Source organism: Chrysochloris asiatica, unplaced genomic scaffold (genome assembly GCF_000296735.1).
Source record: "Chrysochloris asiatica unplaced genomic scaffold, ChrAsi1.0 scaffold00238, whole genome shotgun sequence".
NCBI lineage: Eukaryota > Metazoa > Chordata > Mammalia > Afrosoricida > Chrysochloridae > Chrysochloris > Chrysochloris asiatica.
In genome coordinates, this window is record NW_006408756.1 from 1,208,246 (window position 1) to 1,235,855 (window position 27,610).

General features: G+C 57.2%; 2 protein-coding genes across 2 annotated transcripts in view; both read right to left on the reverse strand.

Moving 5' to 3' along the window:
- The window catches only part of COL9A3 (collagen, type IX, alpha 3), an 18,895-nt gene extending 466 nt beyond the window's left edge, over window positions 1-18,429 (reverse strand). The window contains exons 1-31 of the mRNA XM_006873356.1: window positions 18,358-18,429; window positions 17,764-17,832; window positions 16,894-16,929; window positions 16,340-16,411; window positions 15,882-15,935; window positions 15,609-15,644; window positions 15,376-15,399; window positions 15,124-15,177; window positions 14,697-14,750; window positions 14,350-14,391; window positions 13,277-13,333; window positions 12,868-12,921; window positions 12,555-12,608; window positions 12,318-12,371; window positions 11,973-12,026; window positions 11,640-11,693; window positions 10,976-11,029; window positions 10,343-10,396; window positions 10,193-10,246; window positions 9,908-9,952; window positions 9,750-9,803; window positions 9,557-9,610; window positions 9,092-9,145; window positions 8,933-9,004; window positions 7,949-7,984; window positions 7,139-7,183; window positions 4,605-4,637; window positions 4,310-4,456; window positions 4,161-4,215; window positions 3,444-3,626; window positions 919-996 (exon numbers count right to left, since the gene is read on the reverse strand). Of these exons, the coding sequence (XP_006873418.1) occupies window positions 919-996; window positions 3,444-3,626; window positions 4,161-4,215; window positions 4,310-4,456; window positions 4,605-4,637; window positions 7,139-7,183; window positions 7,949-7,984; window positions 8,933-9,004; window positions 9,092-9,145; window positions 9,557-9,610; window positions 9,750-9,803; window positions 9,908-9,952; window positions 10,193-10,246; window positions 10,343-10,396; window positions 10,976-11,029; window positions 11,640-11,693; window positions 11,973-12,026; window positions 12,318-12,371; window positions 12,555-12,608; window positions 12,868-12,921; window positions 13,277-13,333; window positions 14,350-14,391; window positions 14,697-14,750; window positions 15,124-15,177; window positions 15,376-15,399; window positions 15,609-15,644; window positions 15,882-15,935; window positions 16,340-16,411; window positions 16,894-16,929; window positions 17,764-17,832; window positions 18,358-18,429 (1,858 nt within the window). The remainder of the gene's footprint in view (window positions 1-918; window positions 997-3,443; window positions 3,627-4,160; window positions 4,216-4,309; window positions 4,457-4,604; window positions 4,638-7,138; window positions 7,184-7,948; window positions 7,985-8,932; window positions 9,005-9,091; window positions 9,146-9,556; window positions 9,611-9,749; window positions 9,804-9,907; window positions 9,953-10,192; window positions 10,247-10,342; window positions 10,397-10,975; window positions 11,030-11,639; window positions 11,694-11,972; window positions 12,027-12,317; window positions 12,372-12,554; window positions 12,609-12,867; window positions 12,922-13,276; window positions 13,334-14,349; window positions 14,392-14,696; window positions 14,751-15,123; window positions 15,178-15,375; window positions 15,400-15,608; window positions 15,645-15,881; window positions 15,936-16,339; window positions 16,412-16,893; window positions 16,930-17,763; window positions 17,833-18,357) is intronic.
- A 2,392-nt stretch (window positions 18,430-20,821) lies between these two features.
- On the reverse strand, window positions 20,822-27,328 carry OGFR (opioid growth factor receptor). The gene is made up of 8 exons (XM_006873389.1): window positions 27,143-27,328; window positions 26,730-26,828; window positions 24,777-24,845; window positions 24,279-24,426; window positions 23,575-23,653; window positions 22,819-22,885; window positions 22,350-22,498; window positions 20,822-21,752 (listed from the first exon to the last, which is right to left on the reverse strand). Exons 1-8 carry the CDS (start codon window positions 27,326-27,328, stop codon window positions 20,822-20,824), a joined length of 1,728 nt encoding a protein of 575 aa, XP_006873451.1.
- Window positions 27,329-27,610: the final 282 nt, after the last annotated feature.

Sequence of the window (27,610 nt, forward strand, 5' to 3'; positions counted from 1 at the left end):
GGGCCTGAGTGCAGAAGGAAAGGGTAGTGTCTGCTAAGTGAGGGTGGCAAGGCCACTCCTGGGCTTGGTATGTAAGGCTGACTCTATAGGACCCTCAACAAAGATGGGGGCACTTGAGCCTTGGGGTTCAGGGAGGAAGAAAGAGCTAGCTCAGCACAGGCAGAGTGACATGGCTGGGCCGGGAGAAAGTGGTTCAGGGGACACTGGGAGGCAGCTGGGAGATGTCGGGGTATAGGCGCAGAGGCTGCCCGCCCTCAACACCAAGTGCCAAGCGTATGTGTATGAAGGAGAATGATCTGGAAGCAACTCTCCGTGAAGGCACCGGGTGCCAGACACAGGTAGGTAGGGGTGGCCTCAGCCAGGGACAGGCAGTGAGATTCAACATTTAAAACTTGAAATGCCCAGTATGTGTGTGGGAGGAGGCCTGATGATACGGTGGCTAAGCCATTGAACCCAACAGCAGCTCTGTGGGAGGAAGGTGGGCTTGTTGGTGTTGTTATAAAGTGCCATAGAGAAACCCTGTCTTGGGGTTGGCAGTCTAGTGCTTATCCTACAGTGCCAGAGTCTTGGAAACCTTATGGGTCAGTTCTGTCTTATAGGGTTGCTGAGTTGGCATCAATACCAGTGGGATTGATTTGGGTATGTATGGGTCAATGCAAGGAAAATTCAGTTAGAATTAGACAAAATAGTTAATGAATAGCCTTAAATAGAATTTAAATCTGTTTCTAAATTCTACAATCTAATAGACTCAAGATGATCTATTTACTAAAACAATTCCTCATCTTGCCTCTAAGAATGCTTTGCCAAAAGGAAAAAAAAAAAAAAAAAAAGATTTCCTTCTAAGAAAAGGAGCCACCCCAGTCTGGAGCTCTGAAACCCTGGGAAGGGTGCTCAGAAAAACGGCCCAGCAGCGCATACCTTGGAGTCCTTGGTCTCCATCAGGCCCATCCAGGCCAGCACCAGTGGCGCCTTTGTCCCCTCGGTCCCCTTGGCTTCCTGTCAGAAGACATAAACACAAAGCCACACTGTAAAACGTCTGCATGCACTTAAAGAGACACTGGGGCCGTAAAGCGCACTGCGGCCGCACTTGATACCACCTTGTGGGAAAGGAGTCAACTGGTCGATGGATCTGGACCAACTGCACCCACCCATAGCCTGGCTGCTGATGGAATGGAATGTTAGTTTTGTTGAAAATATTTGTATTTGTTAAATAATGTCTTTTGACCCAGGAGTTCCTTAAAGGTGTTTTAAATGCCCCTCTAGTTGAGCTATTCAAATCTTCCGTCTCTATGTGTTTCCTTCTGCGTGACCCCTCATGACTGAGATCCCCTGCTCTAAGTGTTGCTGAGTCGGTTCCGACTCACAGTGACCCTGTATAGAGTTTCTGAGGCTTGAAATCTTCACAGGAGCAGAAAATCTCATCTCTCTCACAGTGGCTGGTGAACTCGAACCTTGGACCTTGTGGTTCGCAGACCAGTGCTCATCCTATGAAGCCACTGCGCTCCCCGTGACTGGGCTAGGTGCAGAGAAGTCTCATTTTGATGGCAGATTTGCCAACCTCTACTTTGTCTGCTTTGTTACTAGACGCCAACCGGTCATCCTCGAGTCATGCTCCTGGTCATGAACCCTTTCTTTGCCTGGTAGAGTCTCTATAGGGCCAAAGACGCTATGGGGGAGAGCCACTTTGGCCTGATCTTGGTAGCAGCATTCCTTAGGTTAGCATTTGTCAGCACATCTTTTCCGCCTTTGACTCTTCTGAAGCTGACCAGAAGCACAAAAGAGGCCACCCCTGTGACTGCTGCCACCTCACATGTCCTTCATCACCCACGGACCACAGGTGGAGTGGCATCGTGGCTGCAGATCTCAGGGTGGCCTTCACCATGGGCACGGCGCTATAATGGCATCTGATACCTCAGTCACACTGAAGCGGCTGCTTCAGACTCAGGGTTACCGTCCTGGGGTGCCCTTGGTGAATACAGGGTGCTCCTCCTCGGTGCTGCCTTTTTCCAGGGAGATGAGATGGAAGCCCCCCTAGTAAATGGCCTCTGGGTGAGTGCCCACCGAGTTCTTACAGGGCCTAGTCTCCCCCAGGAAGAAGCCTGGCCCCCTCTGCCCAGGGACTCATCTGCAGACAGAAAGCCAGAGGACACAGGTCCCTGCCTCTGTGCGGCCTTCACCTTCGTTGGCCCTGACTTTGTTCAGTGTTGTCGCACTGTGCTCTCTGAGAGCATCAGTAAAGATCAGGGATGCTGGGTTTGACTTTTATTTTCAAACATCCTGAAGGAATTCACATCCCTATGTGAAAACTTCCTATCTGGCCTTGTCTGAGGCTGTGGCTTTACTGGGTGGTTAGTGTGGGTGGGTACTGCTAGGGCACAGTGGCATGAATGTGGTGGCAGCTTTGCCCTTATGGTGTAACTCTTCATCTCTGAGTCTTAGGCAATGCGTCTCACCTACACACGTACTGAAATTCTGTCTCTAAGATGAAGGAGCCAGGTTCTACATTCCTGATTTGGGCTTTGAGGTGAGGTGGCAAATTGCTTATCTAAAATTTAAAGGATGTTTTGGAAAACGTCAGCGTCCAAAAATTCACACAGCTGTGTGTTATCGAGCTTCCAGATGTCCCCTATTTATATCTGGGCACCCCAAAGCATTCCCAGGAATTGAGGATCTTTGAGGACCAAGGGGTGCCAGTCAACTACAGGCGACCCTTGAACCTCAGGGTCACTTGTACTGGGATTTCTTCCTGCTGCTCTCGTAGTGAGGCTGACCACTGGACTGCTAACGTCAGGGCGTGGTTCTACCCCACCTGCTGCTCCCGGGAAGAAAGATGAGGCAGTCAGCTGCCATAGAGATGTTGTCTCAGCAACGCCAGTGAGCAGCTCTGCTCTGCCTTACAGGGGCGCTCAGAGTTGGGGAGCTCGAGTGTTGCTAAGATCGTTTCCTCGGGAGCAGAGACTCAGACCCTGATCCACCCTCACTAAGTGGGTCAGTGCCGTCGAGTGTGGCTGGTGGGTTTAAACCACCAAGATCTTGGTTAGCACTCCCATGCTTATCCTGTGGCACTAGGACTCCAAGTATCAATGGGACCCCTATTTCTTCATTTCTCACATGTTAAAATGGGTCCCTCCCCACAAGTGTTCTGATGGTGTTTGAGAAAATGATGCCCTTATTTAAAATGCTCTGTGTACGTGCTCTGTAGGGGTGAGGGCCTCCAGGAGTGAGGGTGACGACTCAGGACATGCCCGAATGGCTTCTAGTGATGGCTCCACGTGTGATGTCATTTCTCAGTAACACTTAAGAAGGGCTAGATGGGCCTTGTAGACGCCTCAACCTGTCTCCCTCCTCCTGGAGACTCCAGAGAAGTCTGCTGTGTGAGGGGGCATCTGGGGGCCTCTGTGGCTGTACCCACAGCAGAACCCCATGTCAAGGGACTAACTCACCTCGGGGGCCAGGATCTCCCAGCTCTCCAGTGGGACCACGATATCCAGGGGGTCCACGAGCACCAGGGTGGCCAATGGATCCAGGAGGGCCTGGGGGACCTGGAGGACCAGTTGGACCGGGCCTACCGATGGATCCTGGTGCCAAAGGCTTCCTCAGGTGAGCAGCTAGCTGTGCGATTTGCTCTTTGAAAAGAAGAAAACATGGGTGGGCGTCAGTGTCTCGAATCGGAACGTCGAGTCCCTGCCCTGCCTCTCAGGATGTCTTCATGGACGGATCGAGGGCATTTCCAAGTGCTTTAGTATGTGCCCGGTGTCCTGAGGTCTCTTCCACACCCAGAGGCTGTGTCACAGGGCTAGAAAGGACCACCTTCTCTGGAGTACTTAGAACGCTGTGAACAGGAGGGGCAGAAGATGCCCCCCAAGGGACTGTCTGGGAAGCCTGCCACAAAGTCCCTGGACACGCTGGTTTGCTGTGAATGTTTGGGCAGCATTTAGAACATCCAAGGTGTGCCAGTGTGTGCTGCTGGTGCCCATGACAGACGGGACAGGGTGAGGCTGTGCCTCCAGGGCTGGCAGACGGGCACAGTGCGAGGGAGAAGGTGGCCAGGAGTAGAAGAACCTAGACGAGGTCAGGGACCGAGCATCCCCATGGGGCTGGGGTGTACCCACCCAGGACACCCACCACACCCTAGGACCAGACACTTGTCTTCCCCTCACCGCTGATCATGCCCCCACACAGCTCCCGGATGTGCTGCTCGCTGGCTTCTTTGCCCTGAAAGTCACCAGATAGCTGTGACACTCTGAAAGGGGAGCCATGCTTTAAGAGAAAGCATCCAGGTTCCGCCCAGGGCCAAGGAGACACGCACCGGAACACCTGGTTTTCCCGTAATTCCAGGGATGCCTTGAACTCCTGGGAAGCCCATGGGGCCAGGAGGACCTGGGACCCCCTGAACGCCACTGGTGCCGTTGGGACCCTGGATGCCTTTGGGGCCCAGCTCGCCTCTGTCGCCAGACTGGACAGAAAGCAGAGAACGGTGGTCAGAGGTCAGGCTGCTGTCTGTCCACCCTGGTGACTGATTTCCTATCCGGCTGGACTTGTCAGTAAGGTGCAGGTCTGGACAGGGCCTCTGGTGTGGCAGAGCAGGGCACTGCTGCACTTACCGCTCCTTTGGGTCCGACGGGTCCACTGGGACCCTGCAAATAAAAGGATGTGGTGTGGATGACGTGTTGGATCGCTCAGGTACCAATCCCACACGTGATTAAAACAAAGCATCGTATTTTTTAAAACCAGTAGCTATCACAGTGGTGGTTGTTTCATTGTTAAGTGCTGCTGAGTCAGTTCCAACTCATAGTGACCCTGTATAGGGTTTCCAAGGAGCAGCTGGGGAGTTTGAACCACCGATCTTACAGTTCAAACTGACCTTGCAGTCCAGCGCATTAACCCACAGCATCACACCAGGAAAGGCAGCGTGTAACTGTTATCATTGAAGTGTAACTGGTGTGAATGTTCTGGTGTGTTTATTATCACCACAATATTTTTTTAAGTTGAAAATGAAATTCCCCATAAAACCACAATTTGAATTTGCTAAAAGAAGGACAATGGGCTTTCCTCTTCTTTTTCCCTCCTGTGGACATCTTTATATTGCTGAAATTGTTTCATGCCCATGTCTCTAGGTAAGGAGTCTTGGTGGCACAGTAGTGAAGCGCTTGGCTGCCGACAGAAAGGTTGGCAGTTCAAACCCACCAGTGGTTCCAAAGGAGACCTGCCTCTGTCAAGATGGCAGCCTAGGAAACGTTACTCTGTCGCTATGAGTTGGAGTCCGTTCCACAACACCACCACCAACAACAACTCTCTTTACTTGTTATTTGCCCTAAACCAGGGGTGGGAAACGTCTAACCCATGGACTGTATGTTGTTGTTGTTGATAAGTGCCATCGAGTTGGTTCTGACCCATAGCAACCCTGTATAGGGTTTCCTGGGAATGGCTGGTGAGCTTGAACAGCCAACCTTGCAATTCAAACCAACTTTGCAGTCCAGCACATTAACCCACAGTGCCATGTGCAAGGTCAGTGGTTCAAGCTCACCAGCTGTTCCTCAGAAACCCTATACAGGGTCGCTATGGATCGGAACCGACTCAACGGTACTAAACAGCAACCATCACATTAGGGGGCAGTTAATGAAATGTTTGACCAAATATAACAGGCTAATTTTTTAAACTGATAATTTTGTATGGTCCACAAATCATATTATAAATTTTGTCAGGAAAAAGTTCCCCTAACCCTCCCCTAAACAGTGCTTTTTCTCTCACATTTATTTGGTTTCCCCTTTAAATGAGACTGATAAAATCATCTCTTTGGTAGTAAATGGTTAATAATTACCCGGAAGCAAAGATGAGACAGTAAGGGGTGGGAAGTGGGGTGAAGCAGGGAAAATGGATGGATGGAGATGGGAGGACCACTGTGGGAAGGAGAATGTTGAAACTGACCAATATGTATCAAAAGTGAAGCTATGTGAACTTTCTCTCAAAAAACACAATCAAATATTATCTTTGAAAAAAGAAAGAAATGAATGTCTGACCCTGAAGCTCTGTCCCCCTCCCAGCTGTGTCTTCAGGAAAGCCCCCAGTGCATGCGGGGGTGGGCACTGGACAAATCTGGGTGTAGGGTCACAGTTGGAACTGGAGAGGGCAGGACACTACCTCAGCTCAGAGCAGACACTGTCCCTTCGCCACCTCATGAGATTATAGGGCCGGGCCAGCCTTCCTCCTGATTCCCAGAGTCTCGTTTGTCACGGTGATCTAAGAACTCACCCCCAAAATGAACTCCACACATGAACAACTGAGCTTTTCTTACTTGAAGACATAGAAACCCTGCATGGGCTGTGAGGGCTTTGTCAAAGGCAGGACCCCTGGGGATGAGTGGTTTTCCATTTCATCTAGACACACAGGGAATGCTAAATTACAGGATTTAACACTCTGTCCCCTCCAAAGCCAGAAAGACCGTATCCCCCAAGCCCAGTGACTGCCGACTGAAGCTACCTCTACTAGGAGAGAAATGTGAAAAAGGGGCACAGCCTGAAAAATGTAAACCCGCCGAGGATTTATGTCATATGATTGTGAACTCCACGAACGTTTGCTTTACGTTAGTGAAAATGATGTGCAGTACATACTGACAGAGCCAACAGTCACCTTCACAATTGGCGTTAGTACAATTGTACCTACTCCTCACTTCACTGAATAGCTGTCTCCTCATCCCACAGCTTGCATTTATGACAATAGTGAAACATGTCCTTTCTGACAATTTCATGCACTGATGACAGACACCCAGCCGAAAAGAATGCCGAGGTGTGACGTGACGGTAATGTTGCCTGGTAGAGTTGGAACCGTGTCAGCGTGGCTGGGTCATGGTTCTCACTGGTTTGGCAGTTTGGTAACGATATGATTAGACAGTTACGTAATGATGTATTCACCTGACATTTTGTGATCATAACCCTGATTTTTGCACAGTGACCTGTCTTTGGATCCTCACCCTGTTGGTAAGCAAGGAGTGGGTGTACTCAAGAGCAGGGGCCCTCAGGTGGGCATGGGAAGGGCCAGGCAGGTACAGCCCTGGAGGGAAGCCGAGCCTATGCACCGACTAGCCCCCCTGAGTGTGGTTGTTCTCCAAAGCTACTAAAGGTCAATGTGTCATACTTACCAGCTCTCCTTTATCCCCAGGAAGACCGTCAGCACCAGCGATGCCCTAGAAAGGACACCCCAAGTTAGGGAGCTGTAACTCCTTCCTGCTCTAAGCTTGTTGATGTTGTTAGGTGCCATCGAGTCGGTACCGACCCATAGCGACCTTATGCACAGCAGAACGAAACACTGCCTGATCCTGGGCCAACCTCACTACTATTGCCACACTTGAGTCCATCGATGCTGCCACTTGGCCAGTCCATCTCGCTAGGGCTGGTGAAAACCCACTCCCAGATGAGTCCAGAAGCCCAGGACCTGGAACGTGCCATTAGAGTAGTGGTGGTACAGTGGTTAAGTGCTTAGTTGCTAACTGAAAGGTTGGTGGTTTGAACCCAGCCAGCAGCTCTACAAGGTCCTCTGGCCCTATAAAGAAGGCACCCTGGGGCACCCGATGGGCCGTCCTGTTCTGTCACATGGGGTCACTATGAGTCAGATTCGACTCGCTGATGCCCGTCATCAACAGGGCCTTCCACCAGTAAGAGTTGCCAGGACACAGGAGATGACCCTGCTGGGGGAGCCAATAGGCCCCAGCCTGCCTCAGATCAGGAGTCAGACAGGCTGGCTATACTGGCCCTGGCCCTGACTTGGGGAGCTGGGTGCTGTGCTGGGGGTGACGGTGGCTGGTGACAACCATGAGTGATGCAAACAGGAAGGTCCAGGAGGGCAAAAGCTGAGAAAGCAAGGGGCCAATGAGAAGGCTCTGGAAACAGGCAAGGAAGCCCCGTGGCCAGGGTGAGGAGAATCCTAGCACTGTTGGCCTTCAGTCCCTCACCTGGTCTCCCTTCCGACCTGCAGTTCCTCCAAAGCCCTGCAGATAGAGAGAAATAGACTGGTTACAGGGTACCCAAGGTATCCCCACATCCATACGCACAAAGGGTGCTGCGAAAACTTGCTGCTGACATGTATGTGCAGTCTAAATAACAACAGAGTTCCCACCCCCACCATGGGCTGGATCTACAGACTCCTCTAACGTTGCGCCCGCGCACGGTTAGAAACACACCATAAAAGAATGCAGGAAAACATTCATTTACTCAGGCCATCCATGAGGACCAGGGCTGGCTCTGTACACAGAGACCATCCCTGTGGGTCTGACGGGAAATCCAGCCCACCCTCCCCTCATCTCAGAGGCCTAGGCTGTTGGTGTGGCTCCCCCAAGCCCTGGAATTTCCACCCTGGAGGCTAATAAAGGGTCCACTGTCTGTCTGGCTACAGGGTGAGGGTGTCCACACCCCTTGGAATGAAGGGGTGTCTGAGACGATGTTCCTGAGGCCTCTCGACTTCCTGGAAGGCAAGTTGTGGCCTTCATGCTGGAGCACAGCTGAATAGAGGCCTTGTCCTCACCCAGGGGGACAGTTTTAGGAACTGATGATGGAGGGGGTGGGGTGTCTCCCCAGGAGAGCCTGCAGGGACCCGTGTCCCTGAGACTTCTGGTCCCTGCATGACATATGTTCCCGGGCAGTGTCACAGCTACGAGGGGACAGCACTCATCAATGTGAGGCCAACAGAGCGGTTAAGAGGCCATGAACAGGTAGGGGCGGGAGCCCAGTGTGGATCAGAACTGTCCCCCTGCTCTATATGGGGCATTGTCACCCTGGAGGTGGGGGCAAGCTCAGCTCAGCTCAGCTGAGAGTGGCCATGAAGACTGGGACATAACTTCCCTGTATACAGGGCCCATCAGATGACTGTCCCCCTGCTGAGTCTGAGGGTGTGGAGTGTGGATGAGGACCAAACCAGGCCTTCAAGGACAGCCACTTACTCGTTCGCCCATGCCGCCTCGGAGGCCCTGGGGGCCTGGCAAGCCAGGTTCCCCGATGCTGCCCTTCCGGCCCTGTGGACACAGTGTATCCCCCTTCAGTGAGCCCCAAACAGGCTCCTTCCCCCCACCCTGCCCAAACCCAACCTGCACTGCACTCACCTGGAAGCCACGCACACCAGGAGCACCAGGAGGGCCTTGTGGGCCAAGAGCCCCCTAAGAGGAGAGAGGAGGTGTAAGTGTGTGCCCGTCTCTGGGGAAGTGCTGATGGGACCCCAGGAAGTGCCCTCTGCAAATGAGAGGGGTGCTGGCTAGGCAGTCGCCCAGAGTCTGGTCCAGCAGCTGGGACATGGGGGAGGGTCTCTAGGGGGAGGTAGATGGCAAGCACACCCTCTATCCCACAGCCACGAGCCCACTGCCTCTGGGGAGAGTGGCTGCTGTTGGCATCATATTGGCTAGGAAGGGGTGTGAGGCGTGGCCAGCTGGTCATGAGGGTCCGGAGAGCACCCCTGGCTCTGGCTGGGCTGAGCAACAGCGGACCAGGGAGACGAGGCTTTCCGTGAGCTGCACCCAAACCACCCTCACCTGCGTGGAGGGACCACCCCTGGGGCCTGGCCCACCACTCACCGCAGAGCCCCTGTGGCCAGCCTCACCACGCTCCCCTGGCAGCCCCACATCTCCCTGCAAGAGGAGCGGCAGGTGTGAGTGGAGCCCACACAGGATAGAGAGCTCATATAGGAATGTGGGGTGTGAGGAGCAGAGGGAGAAAGGAGAGAGGGGTTGGGTGGAGGTTTGCAGTGGGGAGGAGCAGATTACTCACAGGGACACCTGGTTCTCCTGAGGGGCCTGCCTCACCCAGCTCTCCAGCTTTGCCCTGTGGAGGGAGAGGGCCCTGAGTGCAGCCTGAATCCACCACCCCACACACACACACAGGTTGCACCACTACCCCTCTTCCTGTCCCCAAGGAAGACCACATACCTGTTCTCCTTTCTCGCCTCTGGACCCTGCTCGACCCGGGAGGCCCTGCCAGGGTGGGGTGGTGGTCAGAGCTTTTAGTAGGGCTGGGGACAGAATGTGCCCATTGCTGGGACGGGTGTCTCCCCCACCAACCCAATGGGACCCTGATGACCCTACCTCCTGGGGGCCCCTGGGCAGGGCGTTCCCACACAGCCATGCATGTGGAACACCCATCTCAGCACTGGCCTGGGCCCCTCACACCCCCAAGCCTTCCCACCCGCTACCCTCCACCCCCCCAGCACTCACCGGCAGTCCGTTGGGCCCCTTCTCTCCTGGAACGCCATTGCGGCCTGCCTCTCCCTGAGAGGATAAACAATGGGGTAGGAGGGAGATGAGTGCCATCTGGGCTGAAACCTCCTCCTGCTCCTTCCCAGCCAAGCCAGCTGCCACACCCACCTTCTCCCCGTCCAGTCCTGGTACACCGTCCCGGCCATCCTTGCCCGGCATGCCCTAGGGACCAGGGGGCAGGTGAGGGGCTGTATCAGGTGCATACCCCCCCCACACACACACAGCCTCGACAGCTGCCTCCCTGCCCAATTTGTTCTACCCCTCCCGGACCAGCAGGGCCTGAGCTACCCATGACTGTTGGTGGTCTGGTGGTGGCAGGGGTCGTCTGGGTCATCCTTAGAAGTCACGAAGGCATGGGTGTGGGCAGATGGCAACAAGGGAACCCACACTGCCCTGAGGAAGTTCTGTGTGGCTCCTATTTTACAGATGTGGAAACTGAGGCTGGGGAGCCAGCATCTGGACCCAGACCTGCCGATCCTCAGACTGTTAACCACTCTCAGAAGCAAGACAGATGTGCAGAATTGGCCAGGGTTCCTAGTAAGAGAACTCCCAGGGGTCTGCCTTTAGGGCTTGGAGGGGATGCAGGTGGGCCAATGCAAATGTGGGTGGGGCTTTTGAGCAGTGACCCCACTCTTCAAGGTAGCAATGGTAGCACACTGAGCCAACAGCCCTGACTGGGGCCCTGGAAAGATGAGCCTTCTCGGAGAAGTAAGGCATGGCTACAGACTAGAGAGCACATACCGGTTCTCCAGCGGGACCAGCGAGTCCAAGGAGGCCTCTGAGGCCAGGTCTGCCCTGAAAGACAAAGCAAGCGGCAGAAGGAACCAGGGCAGCAGGAAAGAGGACGTTCCCTCCCACGCTCATCATCCCTGGGTGCCTGGGACCAGAAGCACCAAGAGTCTGGCTACATCTGTGTTCCTCCAACACTCTTCCAAAGGGACCCCTCACCAGCCAGGGGTGGAGTGGCCACAGGCAAATACCAGTCCAGTGATGGTCACTCCAGCTTGTCATTCCATACCATGTGGGTTCACTTCTGCTTCTTTTAGCCCTTCCTGCTCCCCCCATGCTGCCCCAGGGACTGTGTCGGTCAAGGTTCCAACAGGGTCCCACAGGCCCTGCCCAACCCCTCACTGAGGCCACCCTGGACATGAGCTTGCTAAGCTGCTGGTGATTCCAGCAGTACCAGCTCAGGTAGGCCTAGAGTATCCAGGCGGGGTTTCAGAACAGCTCAGAGCACAGGGAGTGCTTGGGAGGAACCCCCTAGGGGGAGGTGGCTCACCACACCCCCACCCCCGCCCCAATAAAGGCAGGTGTGGAGTGGTCAACACCCCTTGGCATGTGCCCTCTCGTGGCCTATTCTACCACCCCCTTCCCAGCTTCCCAGTATCCTCTTTCACTCACTTACAAGGTCACCCTTGGGTCCTCGGAACCCCTCTGGACCCCTCTCGCCTCGGTCACCCTGGGAAACAAGGGGGGACAGGGACAGGAACAGAGTCAGTGTCCTGCAGAGCCTGGCAGGACCTGATTGAGGGGTCGGGCCAACACTAAGGGTCAGAGCCAGTGACCTGCTTTAAGTCCATAGTGAGATATAGCACTCCCCCACCTAGGAACCTCACCCTGGTTTTGGGGTGTCAGGAGCAACCCCTGGCCCATGGACCTGGGTTTGTGTCAGTCCCATGAGGGTAGACATAACCTGTGAGGTGGCTCTTTACCCCTCCCTCCCCCCACACAGACATACCACTTTCCCGGGTGCTCCAGGGATCCCGGGGGGGCCTCGGAACCCAATCGGACCCTGTAGAGGAAACGGGAGTCTAGACCTGCTCCATTTGAAGCAGTCTTTGGCATACACCCCCCTCTGTGGCATGTACCCCATGTTTTGGAATTGTGTGGGAGTCCTTGAAGACACTTGGTCCAGCCTCCCCCAAGGCTAAGGATCATGCCCTGTATCATGTCCTCACTGTACGGAGCCCTCGTTTGACTGGGGGCCAGTCTTAAGTCTGGTGAGGGTTCCGCCCCTGGTCTCCCTGGAAGACTAGTCCACAGGACCCAGGACAGACAGACACCTGTGTGGGATTGGACTTACCCGGTCACCAGGGGGCCCAAGTGGCCCTGGCATTCCTCGAAGTCCCCGGGGACCCTGTGGGGAGAGTGAGAGATACAGGGTCCTGGCCAAGGACTCTCCCCATCCAGCTACAGAGGGTCAGCGGAGGGCTTATGGGTAGGTGGGCCTACCACTGTGTGTAGGCAGACAGTAGTCACCACCTTGTGGGCCACTGCTGAGGACTTCCTACCCCAGCAACCTCACCCCTGCCTAGCTCACCTGCACCCCTACGGTTCCCGGGATGCCGGCAGGCCCAGGGGGACCAGGGTTACCCTGCAATAGGGATGAGAAGGCATGTTATAGGGTGTACCCCGGGTTCTTCCAGCCCCCACCCCATTACTTACAACCTACTCCCACCTGTGAGGTAGGGGGCACCCCCCACTTCCCAATCCAGGCTGAGGGAGGGAGGGCCTTACAGAGAGGGTCCCTCAGCCACATCTAAGACATTAGCCTGTCTCCACGTTCAGGCTTGCCCACCCCTGCCCCTCTGCTTCACCACCTCAGACTCCACCGCCCAGCATTCTCCCCTAACCTTCTCTCCATCCTTGCCGCCTTCTCCTTGCTCCCCTTTGTAGCCAGTAGGTCCCTGAAGCCAACACATAAAGAAGTGGGTCACACTCCTCCTGGATCCTAAGACACCCTACTCCCAAGAGGATGGAATCCAACCCTCTCAAGGCAGCAGACCCAAGTGAGGTCCCAGACATAGCATTACAGCAAAGGGCGGCGGGAGAGGAAGCAGGTGGGGCTGGGGGTCACTGGGAAGTGGGAGGGGGGCGTGCCAGGCAGCGTGGGGTGGATGTGTTCTCCTGAGCCGAGACAAAGGCCACCTTCTGACCCGCACAGCCTAGCTCACAGCGCCAGTATTGGGACCTGGATAAACACGGGTCCCCACCTCCACCCAACTCAGCCACTAAGGCTGCCACCTTCACTGAGAGTCTCACCTTGAATCCTGGCATTCCTGGGGGGCCTGGGGGGCCAGGTGGGCAGATGGCAGGGCACTGTGGGATAGCACAAGGGGTCAGACCCCTCCGGCCAAACAGGCTGGCCCCTTGGGCAAATAGCCCTCCTGAAGCGGAGGTGAACCCAAGGGCCTCCCGTGAGAAGGGGCCAGGAACACAAGTGAACAGCTTCACTGGGCACTGAGCACAGGGGGACCTCATCCCCCCTCCATCCTGACATCGGGGGGCGGGGTGTTCTCAAGTGGGGCTTCACTCCAGTCACCCTAGTGACACTCAGCAGGTTCTAACATCTCGGGAGTGACATGTAGAGAGCCTTAGCCCAGTGCCCTGCCTGCCCCACCCCTGCCCCTGCCAGCATAGGCCGTGATTTCCAGATCATTCCACAGCTATGCTGGGCAGAATCCACTCCACCTGCCCACAGCCCCTGGCCTGCTTAGACATGGTAGGAGTGGCTGGCAGAGACAGCTGACAGGTTTCCTAGGGCAGCTGAAGAAGGGGGGGAGACTGACTGCCCATCCCACACACACACTACCACACACCGATACCAGGTGTGGTTTCTCTCCAAATGGGGCTGCTCTGGAGCCACCTTCAGACATGGTGCTGTATGGCAGACTCTCCACATCAGGCTAAGAGCCCCTCAGAAAGGGCTCAAACGGGTTTCCTCTAATGTATGAACAGTGTTGCCTGGGCCCGGAGCAGGGAGGGCACAGGAAGGCACCCCAGCTGGGGTCTGGACTAGGCTGGGCTGGAGCTGGTATCACACAGCAGAACCTCCTGCAGTGAGCCCCCTGCCCCCCCACCCCAAAATCCCAGCCCTGCTTCCTGTGGATGGGGTCAAGCCATTGTCACCACTTTAGACGGAGAATCCCTGAGGCTGTGGGTCAGGCCACATAGCACACACATACACACACGCACTCACACATGCACGCACATGCGCACGCACATACGCACGCACACGCATGCACATGCGCGCGCATGCACACACACACACACACACACACACACAAGTTCTGTGGCCAGGCCCGGCTCCTCCTCCAGTGGCTGCAAATGCCCACCTGCAGGTCAGTAGCACCTTCAGGAAGGACACCTGGGTGGCCCTGGAACAGAGAAAGAGCTGGGTTTGACACCATCCTGCTGGCCTCTCTCCCTCCCTACCGCTGGCACACCATACCCTCCCCCTTGCCAGGGACCCTTCAGCCTCCCATGGTAGGTTCTAGACACCCCTCCCCCAGGTGGCCAGTGCTGGGGCCATCCTGTCCCTGGGAACACCGAGCCTGCTGGCCCATCTCAGGAGTGGTGGTGATGGGGGCCTCTGGGGACAGGGGAATCCAGCCCCACATGGGCACAGTGCCCATGCCCAACACACCCCAAGAGCTCTGGACCCCCTCTGCCCAGTACTTACTGGGGGCCCAGGAGGTCCTGGGGGTCCTGGGGAGCCTGGAAGTCCGGAGGGTCCCTGGGAGGAGGTTATGACTTAGCTGGAGCAGGTGAGGTGACAGTCACCTCCTCAAGGGGACACCTCAGCTCCCTCCCTCCTCCTTCTCTCAGCCTCCCCCATGGCCTGTGCTGGGGTCAGCTGGGCCTGGGTCTGTCCCTGTTCCGAGCACTGGCAAGGGCTCAGACAACACCTGCCAAAGAGGGTATGGGGAAGAAGGGAAAGGAGGAAGAGCTAGAACTAGTGGGGAGGGAAGGAAAATGAGAGGAAGTGGGAAGGGAGGGAAAGAGGAGAGAGACAGCCCCCAGTGGGCTTTGAGGTGGTCACTGGTCAATCGCACATGGACTTGCTAACCCAGCCCTCCTGTGGGGGGCAGTGTCTAAGAGTCACTCACCGGGGGTCCCCGGAGGCCCATTCCACCTGGGAGGCCACTCACTCCTGCCTCTCCCTGGAGAAAGGAGAGGGGAGTCTGTTCACCCAGATCTCTGCTGAGGGGGTCCCAGAGGCGTTTGCCCATTTTGAAGGAGATTCAGGTGTGGGGGTGAATTTGCTATCCCCAAGGACCCCACCCCCTACATGCTGTGCGACATCCCAGTCTGGCTTTGGGGTATGCTTGGGAGGAGGCCGTGGGCGTGGTTGTACTCACAGGGGGTCCGGGGAGGCCTTTGCCCTGCCAAAGCAACATGGAGGTCACTAGGAGCATGGGGGGTCCTCAGGGGATGTGTGTCTGCTTATTGGAGACCCCCAGGGGACAGCCCTCAGAGTTCCCCCCCCCCCCCCCCAGAGCATAGCCAGGGGCCTCCGTCCAGAAGTTTCAAACCCAAGCTTCTGGGGATTCTGGAGGCTGGCCACCCCACCTGGGGTCCACATGGTACTCACCCCAAGTCCAGGTGGTCCTGGGGGCCCCAGGCTTCCCTGTGGGAGGAAGAAGGTGGGTGTCAGGGAAGAGCTGAGTCTGGCCTATGAGCCACAAAGTCCCACCAGGGATTCACAGCTCCTCAGTGTGTGGCAGGGTGAAGCCCCTCTCCACAGAAACTGAGGCTGATGGGAGGCAAGTGCTTCCATGTAGCACCAGTCAGTGAGCCCACAGACAGGACAGGTGGGCGTAGGCTGAGTCCCAGCAGCTTGGCCTGGGGACCCAGGGACACTTACCCGCTCTCCAGGGGTGCCCTTGGGTCCAGGAGGTCCATCCCGCCCAGTCAGACCCTGGGAAAGGAGGCAGAGGAGGGGCTGAGGGGTCACAAGGGAATAAGCATCACAGGTGGGGTGGGGTGGGGTGGGGGGCTGCTCCTGAGGATGAGTCCAGCGGGATGTCTCCAGTTCTGGCCTTGAACCCTCCCATGGGCAGATGGATGGATGGATAGGCAGAAAGATGGTGGAGGGGCCAGGGGCAGTGTGGACGGCCCCAAAACAATGATGGTTTGTTTTTAGTTGGGCAGGAGCTGGGCTCTGCTACTGCCACATGTCTGAAGTCTGGGCTGAGGGCCAGGGGTCCCCTGTGAGGATGGCCAGGATGGCTTTCTACAGGACTGCCTGATTGGACAGGCCCAGTTGGAGGGCAGCATTAAAAACCTGTCCCTGGCCCCTGCTGCGATGGAGGGTGTACTCACGTCCACTCCGGGCAGCCCGGGCAGCCCCACCTCTCCTGGCTTCCCTGCTTTCCCGGGGGCTCCTTTTGGTCCCTGCAAGGGATGGAGGGAGAGGGAGTAAGGAACCTAGTCAGGAATCTAGCTGTTGCTTTCATCAGAAGAAAAGCATTTTCAGCACTGGTACCTCCAGCAATTGGAGACAGGCCCAGCCCTTCACTTCTGCCCTCCTGGACTCCCTAGTTGAGGGCCAGTGCATTTCGCTAGTTTCCCCAGGGCCCAGTCAGGTCTCTAGCCTCAGCACTGTCCAGACTTGGGCAGCTGGGCATGAGGACCAGCCCCACTTCATGAGGGTCCGAGTGTCATCCCCTACCCCTCACACCACCGGGCATTGGTCCAAAGAAAGCCTCAAAGGCTGACAGAAGCCACAGCCCCCTCTGTCCCCTCCCCAGCTCCCACCTCTGCTCCTAGCTTTCTGAGGCCTCCCCTCAGGTGACCCTGGATTTAACAGGGTGGTAAGGGCCTCAATGACCCTCTGTTCTCTGTTTCCACCACCCTCACCGCATTGCAAGACTCACCAGAGGGCCAGGCAGACCTGGAGGACCAGCTTCTCCCTGAGGGGGTGGGGGACATGCACACATGACTGAGTGCTCCCTGGAGCCCCTCCAAAGGATGCAGAGACAGCCCCAGAGCCTGGCAGTGGAGACAAGATAGGGCCTCCAACCCCCACTTTCCTATCCCCACCTAAAGGATCACCCTAGGGAGGTGCTGAGGAAAAGGTAGAGGACAGATATAGTATTGGGGGATCAGTCACATGCCCCTCACCCCACTCCTTGCGCCTGACAAGTCTAAGGAAGCAGACTGCTGTTGCCAAGAGGCCACCGGTTCTGCTGGGTGGGAAGGGGGCCACCCACACACCTGATCTGCAGAAGGCACCCCAGAACCCTCATCTGACTATCTGTCAGCCCCCCTACCCTCACTTCCACCTGGCAAGAAGCCAGCAGTTTCAGGTACTTGGGCGAGCAGGGGTGTGTGGATGTGGAGGCCCTGTTCTTCAGCCTTACAGGGGGTCCACTGTCTTCATACAACTTGATCCGAGCCTCCTGGGACACCCATGTGGAAACCCTCAGCCCCTAGCAGTACCAAGCAGACGTCCCCCAATAGAGGGACACACCTACAGCTCACCGAGTCCCTGAGCCCAGACCCCCAAAAGTGGGACGCAGACACACACGTCCGCTCCACATTTCCCATCTAAGGACCACCCTTCCCATCTGTCCCACGTCAAAACAAGAAGTTTTGTCTGATTAATATCATGTCACTGGCTCTTTACCAAGGATGTTCCCTCAGAAGGGGCTTTCATTTTCTTTCCATCAGTCTGGTGAGGGGGCTCAGCAAGGTCAGGGACAGAGCTACACCTTCAGAGAGGTCCCCTCCCCCTCCCTACTCACATCAATTCCATCCTTGCCCGGTTTTCCTGGAGGTCCCTGGGGGCCAGGGGGGCCTCGAGGTCCCACTTTCTGAAATGGAGAAACTCTCGGTTAGGGAGGCTTCCTTCTAGAGTCCAGTCAGTCTGATGCAGCGGGACAGGACTGGGGCTGTCACAGAGGTCCTGTCGAGTAGCCCTTGAGCTGAGATTCCTGCCCTCCTCAGAGTCCCCCCAAAACCACAGTCCTCAGAGAGCTGGACGTGGGAACACAGTTAATCTGCCTTCAGCATCTCAACCCCTCCTGTTCCTCCCTCCCCACTGCCTGCAGGGAGCGCTGGGAACAAAGGTGACATTGTACACCTCAGAACCTCCAGTGTCTCCTGCCCGGTGGGCAGGGAGGCTCCTTGAGACACTCAGGCGACCAAGGAGCAGTGAGGGGACCCATAGCATCTGCACCCCACTGTCGAAGCAGCTATGGGCGAAAAGTTGCAAGGTGGCAGTCAGTCTCACTGCTTGCCCAGGTGAAGGGGTTGGGGGTCGTCTCCTGGACTCAACCCTGACAGCTGAGCTTAGAACCCCCAAACCCAGGTCGTCAGTTCTCCTGGGTGGGCCTCACCTGAGTCTGAGTCTCCGTCACAGCCAGGAACTGCCCAAGCAGGAGCAACACCAGCGTGGAGGCTCCTACCATGGCTGCGTCCCTGCTCGGTGCTCCTGCTCTGAGTGGGCTGGGGGAGGCGGCCAGCAAGATGCCCAAGCACGCCCTCTCTTCCCCCCTACCCCGCCCTCCTGCTCACGCACAAGCCCCTCATTCAGCCAGGCCCACCTGGGGCTGGGCGGGACTCAGCTTCCCCTCCCTAGCGCCCCGCTGTCCAGCCAGTCACGGGTAAAAAAGGACCCAGGCGACATTTTTTTGGCCAGTCTCTGGGTTAAAATTATCCTGGGACTGTGAGCTGCACACAGACACCTTTTAGCAAAACAGAAAGGCTCTCTTTTCCATCTGCACCTCAAGCAGAGAGTGGAGAAGCAGGCGATTCCACACTGAAAGGCAGCCCTTGAGAAGGGGCTGGAGAAGCCGCTCTAGCCCTAGAAAGGGGTGTGGGAGGCACATAGCTCTTCCCAGGGTGAGTGGACCCCCAAACCCAGGAAGATCCCCCGAGAGAGAGTGAGCAGTCCTGTTCCAGACTGCCTCCCAGCACCGCCCTATCTGGGCTCCCTCCTGGGTTGGGTATCCCTCCCACAAAGTGGGCCCCTTACTCATGAGCCCAGATTACAAGGGGTCTGTCCACATCACCAGCCCTGGCAGAGGTTGAGAGCGTAAAATGGTGACCCTGGCCCGAGGACACCAGGACGACTGGGGACCTGAGATTTCTGACGTGCAGGAGCTCCAAGGCGTCTGTAGCTTGTGCCCAGTTCTTGCACGCCTTGGGCATTTCAGGAATCACCTGGTCTGTACAAGCTCAGATCAACACTGGGGAGGGGCAGAGGAAGAGCAGGGTAAGGGGCCTCAGTGACCACCCTGTGGGGCTGTTCTCAAACACTTAAGTCATCTGTAGGCCACCCTACTCCCACAGCTCTGAGTCTTTAGGAAGCCTATGGAAATGTGGGTTTGGAACTCAGTGTTTGAAAGGATGTGAATATCGAGTAGATGAAAAAGCATGCACATGGAAGTCCAGCAAGTCCGTTGAGAAGGCACTGCTGAAACTTTTTCCAACTCAAAGTGGAGGAAACGTCTACCGGTCCCTTGCATGGATTGTTGGCAGCTCACAGGCCTGGGCACACCCTCAGGTAGGAGAGAGCACCGTGCATGCATTCATGTATGTGTGTGCGCACGTGAAGCCTGAAAAGTGCTGCCCTCCAGAAGGTCCGAGTCATCGTGAGACACACCTCAGCAGACACAGGCCTTATGACAAGATGACGGCTGTTATTGTTGCTAATTGTGGTTGAATTGGTTCCGACCCATAGTGACCCTGTATAGGGTTTCCAACGAGCCGCTGCTGGGCTTGAACCACTCACCTTGCGGTCCAGCAGGGGATGGCAAATCAGCTTCCTTGGCAGCTCAGCTCTCCAGCTGCTCATCCCCATCCCCAAACTTGGGGACGTTCTTCCCCAACTCCCACCAGCGTAAGCTGTTTGGCTGTGGCCAGTTTCTTCATCCAGTCCCACGTTTCCAGAATGGCTCTACACCAGACCCAGTGGAAGCCCAGCTGAGATTTGCTTTAGTGGAGGTGATCATCTAGTGCCCAGGGTCCAACTCTATCTCCCCCTCTTTCCCCAGCTCTGTGCAGACCTTCCCACAGGTGGGGTGAAGAGGTGACATCAGATGCTCTCCCATTGGAATCGCTCTGCACTGGACAACCCCCGAAGCATCCGGTGGGCTGGCCTCCGAGTGGTGAGGACCAGTGAGGGGAGCATCTAGCCTCACAGCACTGCCCACCTGTCACAGAGCGTCACTGCCCCAAGGCTCAGAGGCCAGAGCTGTCCACCCACTCTTGCTTGCCCACCATAGCACAGAGCCTACCCCACCGAGTTTGCTCCTATGGATCCATTCCAGGCGTGGTGATTTTCTGTCCCAACTTGAACCCTGACTCACATGAGGTCCCACTCCTTCATCAGGCCCAACACCCATCACTAAATCAAACCAAAGTCCAAGTGGGCACACTGGAGGGCTGTGTACTCAGGGTGCACTCTCTGGGCAGTCATGCTGCCACTGGGCAAGGTGGTTTTGAACCCACTGACCACCCACTGCTGAAACGGTCCCATGCATGCCCCCAGACTCAAAGTCCAATGAGTTTATTCAGAGAAGACCTTGGCACCACACTAATGAGTCCCCACCCCAGACGCCCTAAGTGTCAATATACAAAGATAGGCAGGGTCGTGGGGCAGAGGAAGATAGAGTTGAAAAACAGTCGAGGTAAAGATTCTGAAGTCCAAATGTGACCTCCCTGAGGGCTAGGGCCTTGGTCCTGGCTACAGAGATCCCAGGGAGAGACCAGCATGACTGGTGCTGTAGACAGCGAACAATGGGGCTCCCAGGACCCTGGACATGAGGAGGGCATAGTCCTAACCCCACACTCCTTGCTCTATGGCTCTGCAGGTATGGCTGAGGGTCCGGCCTCCACTGCCCCTTCATCTACAGGGGGTCCAGTGGTGGTCTCCACTGGGTCTTCTGTGGGGCTCCCTGGAGCACCCTGCTCCTCGCCTGTTGGTTCTTTACAGAAGCCTCTCCCGTCCTCTGGTCCCTCCGATGCAGTGGGGGGCCCTGTGGGGGTCGGCGTCTGGGCCTCATCACTAGTGGCTGACCTCTCCTCCACCCCCTCGTCCACCTTCCGTCGCTTCCTGACCTCATCGGCCACCTTGGCTTCCGTGGGCTGGGGACAGGGCTGTTCGTCTTCTTCTGGGTCTTGACTGCCCTCATCCTCGGTGGCCACCCTGAGGCTGGTCTGGCTGAGGGCACAGCCTTCCAGGTTCTGTGCGATCTTCTCCACCTCTGAAGCGCTCTGCGGGCCTCGCTCCCCCCGGGCCTGCTCTCGGTTCACCTCCAATTTCCTTTTCTTGCTCTCTTTAGGGCTGGAGGGTTCAAGGCCCTGCTCAAGGCAGGCCGCATTTCCTGGGTCTCTTTCGGGGGATCCCACCTCTTGGGATACACTGCTGTCACCCTCCTCCCCACCTGGCCCACAGGTCCGACCCTGGGTGTTGGTCTTATCCAGGGGGCGCCTAGGGCTGTCATCCTCGTGTGGACGGAGCCTCTGCAGCTTGTCTAGGGGAGCCCAGACAAACTTGCTGCGTGGCCGGAAGTGCTCCCAGGCGAAGCGTAAGAGTGCGCGGCGCTGGCGACGGCAGCGCACTGCAAACACGAAGTAGTCCAGCGCGCTCTGTCTCACACCCGGCAGCTGCCGCCGCACCAGTGTCTCCTCCAGGAAGAAGCGCGCCAGCGGCGCCTGGTACTGCTCCAGCCCCAGTTCGCCCAGAGACTTGAGGATGCGTGTGATGCGCAGGTTGTTGTGGCTGTGCCTGGGGAGGTGGGGTGGGGGTGGGGGTGGTGAGCAGGCTCCTGGCTGGAACCCCCAGGGACGGCCGTAACCTGCATCTCCAGGAATCTGGGGCCTGAGTGGAAGGGGTCATGGGCTCTGGGGCTGTCCTCCTGATTCATGGGTTCTCCTTCCGTATTAGCTGCTCCTCCCTGCCCGACCTGGAGGACCAGGGCCCTCTGAACCCCATAGCCTCTCTGCCAGGTGTTGCTCCATGCCCCATCTGAGGGGCCCTGCCCAGGTTCCCTAATTCCACAGGACCAAGTGTGTATGTGTGTGTGGGGGTGGTGGGCACCAATACCGCCTTTGAGTTGGGAGTCTGTTTACTTGCCCGGGTGGTGGGCACCAATACCGCCTTTGAGTTGGGAGTCTGTTTACTTGCCCTATTGGCAGGGTGCTCCTGGCATTTCGGGGCAAAGCCAGGGCAGCTCAAAGCTGAAGGTGCTCCGGAGAAGCCCTGCTTGCCCTGTGTGCAGGTGAGGGCTGCAGTTTCCATAACCCTCCTCACAGTCAGCGGGGGCCCCACCTGCCAGGAGAGCCAACCCAACCACCAGAACCCCAGGAAGGTACCGGGCCTCACCAGTTCAGGTTCTGGAAGCGTTTCTGATAGTTTTGTGCGCGGCACACAGCGCCTGTATCTCGGTCCTCCAGCTCCACCCCGTAGAAGCCCAGCATGAGCTCATAGGCCTGGAGGAAGCGTCCCATGGCCTCCGGGCAACTCTTAAAGGCCTGGAAAATCCCAGAGCACTCAGACGCTGTAGGCAAAAGCTACCATCCAAGGAGCCCATTTTGGGGTGAACAAGGCCTGGACCCTAAATGTCAAGGGTGGGCACCAGGGCAGAGCAACATGAAGGCCACCTGACACAGTCCACTCCAAGCTGCCCAAGATGATGCCAAGTGCAGGGCAGGGCACACCCAGGCCACCTAAAGGAGATGTCCCCACCACTGCTCCTGCCCTGGGCTCTGGGGACCACTTTGGGGACTCCTCCTGGCTCCTCAGCACACTCAGGGTACGAGCAGAGATTGTGATGTGAGGAACCACGGCTCACCTCCACCTCCTTCAGTGTGAGGGGCTTGGCATGCCAGTTCACTCCCGGCTCCCGCAGAGGAAACAGCCTACAAGGAGAAAGATGGCCCAGCTCAACTGAAATCCCCCACGTGCTGCCGGGCAGCTCTGCCCCTGGACTGGAGAAATGGACCTGACGCCTAGGACAAGGGTTGTGAGCTGGCGCTGGGTCTTCAGGTACTTCCTGCAAGCAGGTGGGGTGGGGGCACTTTCTTTTTGACTCTGTTCTCTGTCCTGCATGTTCCCCAAGTGGCCTATACTCAGTGCATGGAGCGCCCAAGTACACTAACCTCACCTCAGCACGTGTGAACCACAAGGATGTCCTGGGGGCTTGCCCCATCTCTCTACCTGCATCCCCAAGACTAATCCAGTGTCCAGCATGTCAGGTGACTGGTCCCCTAAGCATCTTTCTGCCCCCAAGTCCACTGGGCACCTGACAGAAGGCACTGTTAGCTTACTGTGTTTCTGTGGATCATGTGACTAACAAGCACAAGGAAACTAGGGGGGGAGGAGGGCGGTGAGGGGAGGGGCAACTGTAGCCATGGGGCCAGCTGTCAGGATGTCCCAAGAGCAGGGAAGCCTGCCCCATCCCCACAGTCCCGCCTCTCTGGCCCTACTGGATCTGGTGGAAGGAGATTGTAATGCGCACACTATGGTGTAAGGTGTAAGACAGGGTGAACAAAGGCCCCAGACAATGGCATCCAGCCCACAGGCCCCGGGACACAACCCCCGCACTCACCACTGAATGTAGGAGTGATTGTCTTCCAGGAGGTCATAGTTGTCCTTCCAGTCCTGAAGAATCTCCTCAATGAAGCAGCCTAGAAGCCCGGGACACGTCAGTGTGGAGGCCACAACCTCACAGACTGCCCCGGTCCTGGACCCATGGGACTGCCCACTGAATTTAGGCCTGGCCCCTCCAGCCTGGCCACAGACCCTCATAGTGGCCTACTTGGCCCCATCCTTGCAGTCAAGGCGGAGGTGGCCCTTGTTTATAGTCCAGAGCTCAGTCCTCCAGCCTAGGGCAGGGTCAGCACAGTGGGCAGTGGTCTCTACCGCCACAGACATGCGGAGAAGTGCACTGGAATTTGGAGCTCATGTAACCATTACAGATCCCACAAGTAAATGGTTCAAAAGCTCTTCACATGCTGGCGGTTCAGATCCACCAGGTGCTTCTCCTTAGTGGAGAAGGATGAGCCAAGCTGCTTCTATAAAGGCGATGGTCTTAGAAACCCTACTAGGCAGTGCGATGCCATCCTACAGGGTCACTGTGAGGTAGAGTTCATTCCGTAACAGTGGGGCTTGGTGTTTTCCCGTTTGCCTGCTCCACCCTAGACCTGGCTGGAAGACTGGGGTTCCCATGCTAGCCACAGCCTCAGGGGAGACCCTGCAACAGCCAAGCCCAGACACCCCACCAGGATAGGGGTAACTGAGCCGGGAACACACCGTTTGGCAGGAAGCGGACCTCGTTTTTGTAGAAGCTCAGGTTGGGCATGTCTCCATTGCAGTCTCGTTCTATCAGATCCTGTAGGGCCAGAGAGGTGGGGCTGTGGGACCTCATCAGAGCTTCCCTGCTCGTGGGGCATCCTGACAGCTGGCCCCAAGGGCACAGTAGCACTCTCCTCCCCCCCACCCCAGTAGGGAGTCTTGCAGAGCTGGGGGGGCGGGGGCTGGGAAACACCCTCTGACTGTGATCCATAAGAGGTGTGGAGGGTGCAGAGGGCAGGACCCAGATCGGGTGAGATGACAAAGATGACCACCCAAGGGGACCACATGGGCAGTCTCTGTGGCCAGGTGAGTGCAGCCCACGTGATGACTCACTGACCCACAGGCAGGGGGCACTGTGGTCCCAGGGCTGGAAGGGGGCTGGTTTGGAGCCCTCTCTACCCACAGGGTCAGACACTGTGTGTGAGCACAGGGGTGTTCAGTGGTGGGGGTACATACCGGGTAGTGGTGCCGGTACCTGCGCATGTCCTGCATGGCCCGCCAGTTTCGGGACCCCAGCATCCTGGCCTGGAGAGGATGAGATGGGATGAGACCCCATGGGAGACCCCTCCCCTGGAAAACAGTCAGCACCCCCGAGCTCTGAAGTGACAGTCTCACAGCTCCTCCCAGCACCCGTCATCAGCCGTTTTTATTTGGGGGGTGGCATTACTGGTGATGATTTTAACCCCTGGTGACCCAACAGGGGTGGCAGAGTAGAACTTATCTACAGGGTGTGGAAGGCGGCGACATTTAGCCTCATCTCTCTTCCCTGGGACAGCTGCTGGGTTCAAATCGTAACCAATGCTTAACCCATGACACCACCAGGGCTTGGGGGTGGGGTGGGGACTGTTGTAGTTAAGTGCAGTTGAGTCAGTGCTGACTCATAGAGACCCTGTATTGGGTTTCTGAGGAGCGGCTGAATCATAGACCTTGCAGTTCAAAGGGACCTTGAGGCTGAGTGCTTAACCTGTGGTGCCCCTAGTAAAGCGGGTCATGCACACGACGGCGCTGTTTCGTTCTAAAAGTCAGAAGCGAATGGATGGCATGGAACAGCAACAGCACCAGAGTCCCCTGTGTCCTGCTCACAGTTACAAGGAGCCTGACCACCAGCTCCACGGCTCTCCGGCCACGCCGCAGCCAGACACTGGACAACACTCCCACGGGACTGTTCCCTGTCTTGCCCCATGCCTCCTGCCCCCAAGCCTCAGCAGGGTTTCCCCTCAGTTGGCCTGGCTTTGCCCAAACTTGCCCAGGTGTTCGTCCCCGAGGCCTTGTCATGGACAAGGGACCTGGGTGCCTGAAGCAGGGCCTGATGAGTGAAGGGCAAATAAAGGGGACCCAGGGCACTAGTCTGAGAAAGGACCAGAGGTCACTGGTGACAGGGCAAATGGGCAAGAGCAGTCTGAGCTCTGAACTCATGGCACAGAAGTAGGGGTGCTGGTGGGCAATCTGGCTGAGGCGCCAAGGATGGAAATGGGAGGCAGCTGGCTCCCATGACTGTGAAGAGGGAAGGGACAGGCTACTGCATATCATGGCCAAGTGTCCAGTTCTGATCCTTGGCTGCCCAGGCCAAGAGGCCCTGGTGTGCATCCAGTTTCAACCCCAGACCCGGACCAGGTTCACTGCCCGACTCTGTGCCAGGGCTGGCTGATGAGGCCTTTCATCCCAACAGAGGGCCAGCAGACCGAGCTCAGCAGAGACCAGCCGAGGGGAGCCATTGAGCTCTTCCCCCCAGGTTCATCAGGGGCAGCCATGAGGGACCTGGCCCCTGTGGTCTGAGGAAAAGAGCAGGATCTGGGCTCTGGGTTTGCCGGAGGGGCAGACAATGGGAGGGTGACAGTCACCTCACCTGGCCCACAGCACAACCATGGGAACCAGCAGGTTCTGGTATCACCTTCACTGACCAACCACTCCGAGAGGCCCTGACACAAAACTCAGAACCAGCATGACTACCTGCTACAGGAGAAATCTACCCTGGAGAAGGCAGGACCTGAACTCAAGACACCCTGGACACAGATCAGGACACCTGCATCCAGACATCTCCTGGAGACACAGTGAAGGTGAAGGCTGTCATTCTGGGTCCCCTCAGGCCTGGAGCAACAGCACGCGTGGGAACAGTGCTAGCGAGTAACTGAGGGGTGGGGGCTGTCACATCACCAAGTAACCAAGGGTAACCTTGCCGACTATCAATAGCACATTAATGGGGTTCACATGGAGACGCTGCAAGTACCCACGCCCAGTAACACAAGGTAACACCACCCAGTATGGAGGGGGTCTGCTGCTCAGGGACAGAGAAATGAAAGTGGAAGTGGAGAAATGCTCGGACCCCACCCTGGTGGTCAGACAGGTCCCATCAAGTGTGGCCTCCAAGTCTGCTTTTCAAGATGACAGTCAACTCGATGCTGTTGACACCAGGAAGACCAGTGGGAGCAGGTTGGGGGGCTTGAAGGCCAGAGTGAGGGGTGCAGGCTGCCGGTCATCAGCCACAGCAGGCAGTGTGGGCGGCCTAAGCTGATGGGGAGGAGCGGGACAGGAGCGGCTGGGGTGGGGACAGAGGCGCATAGACCCCCAAACCGGACCCCAGGCAGTGACAGTGCCCTGGCCTACGTGGGTGGGGCTCCCTAGAGTCCAGCACTCGGCGCTGCTCCCACTGCCCAGGCGACCCAGCTACACTTCCCCATCCTCGCAGGGCACTGGGAAGCTCAATCCGGCAGACCCCTATGCCAGGGCGGCCCAGGGTGGGCCGAGAGGGTCGGTAGAGAGGGTGCGGGGAGCGCGGGGGCCGCAGGGGCGGCGCACGATGGGCACCCAGGCCCGGGCCGCACCTGGAGGGCGCTGGGCCGCACGGCTCGCGGCGGCTCCTCCTCGTCGTCGTCTTCGTCATCGTCCTCCTCGTCCACGTCCCCCAGCGCGTCCCCGTCCAAGTCGATCCCCGGCTTTGGGCATTCGGCGTCTTCTTCTGCGTCCTCCTCGTCCTCCTCCCAGGTGGAGTCGCAGTTCGGATCGTCCATCCTGGCAGCTGGCCGCTCCGCGCTCGCCCGGCGGAAGCGAAAGTGAAAGCGGAGGAAGCGCGGGGGCGGGGCTTCACTTTGGAGGCGGGGCTATCGCTGCCTGGCCCCGCCCCGCCCCGCCCCGCCCACGGGCCGGCCTCCGCGGGCCATTGTAGAACTGATGACAGCGTTTACTGCAGACTGTCGGGTTTACCTGTCCCGAGGACGCCCGCTTCCTAATATTTTCTCCCCAGGATGCATCCCTCCTGGATCCCCCCCCAGGTGCATGACCCCATGGGAGGT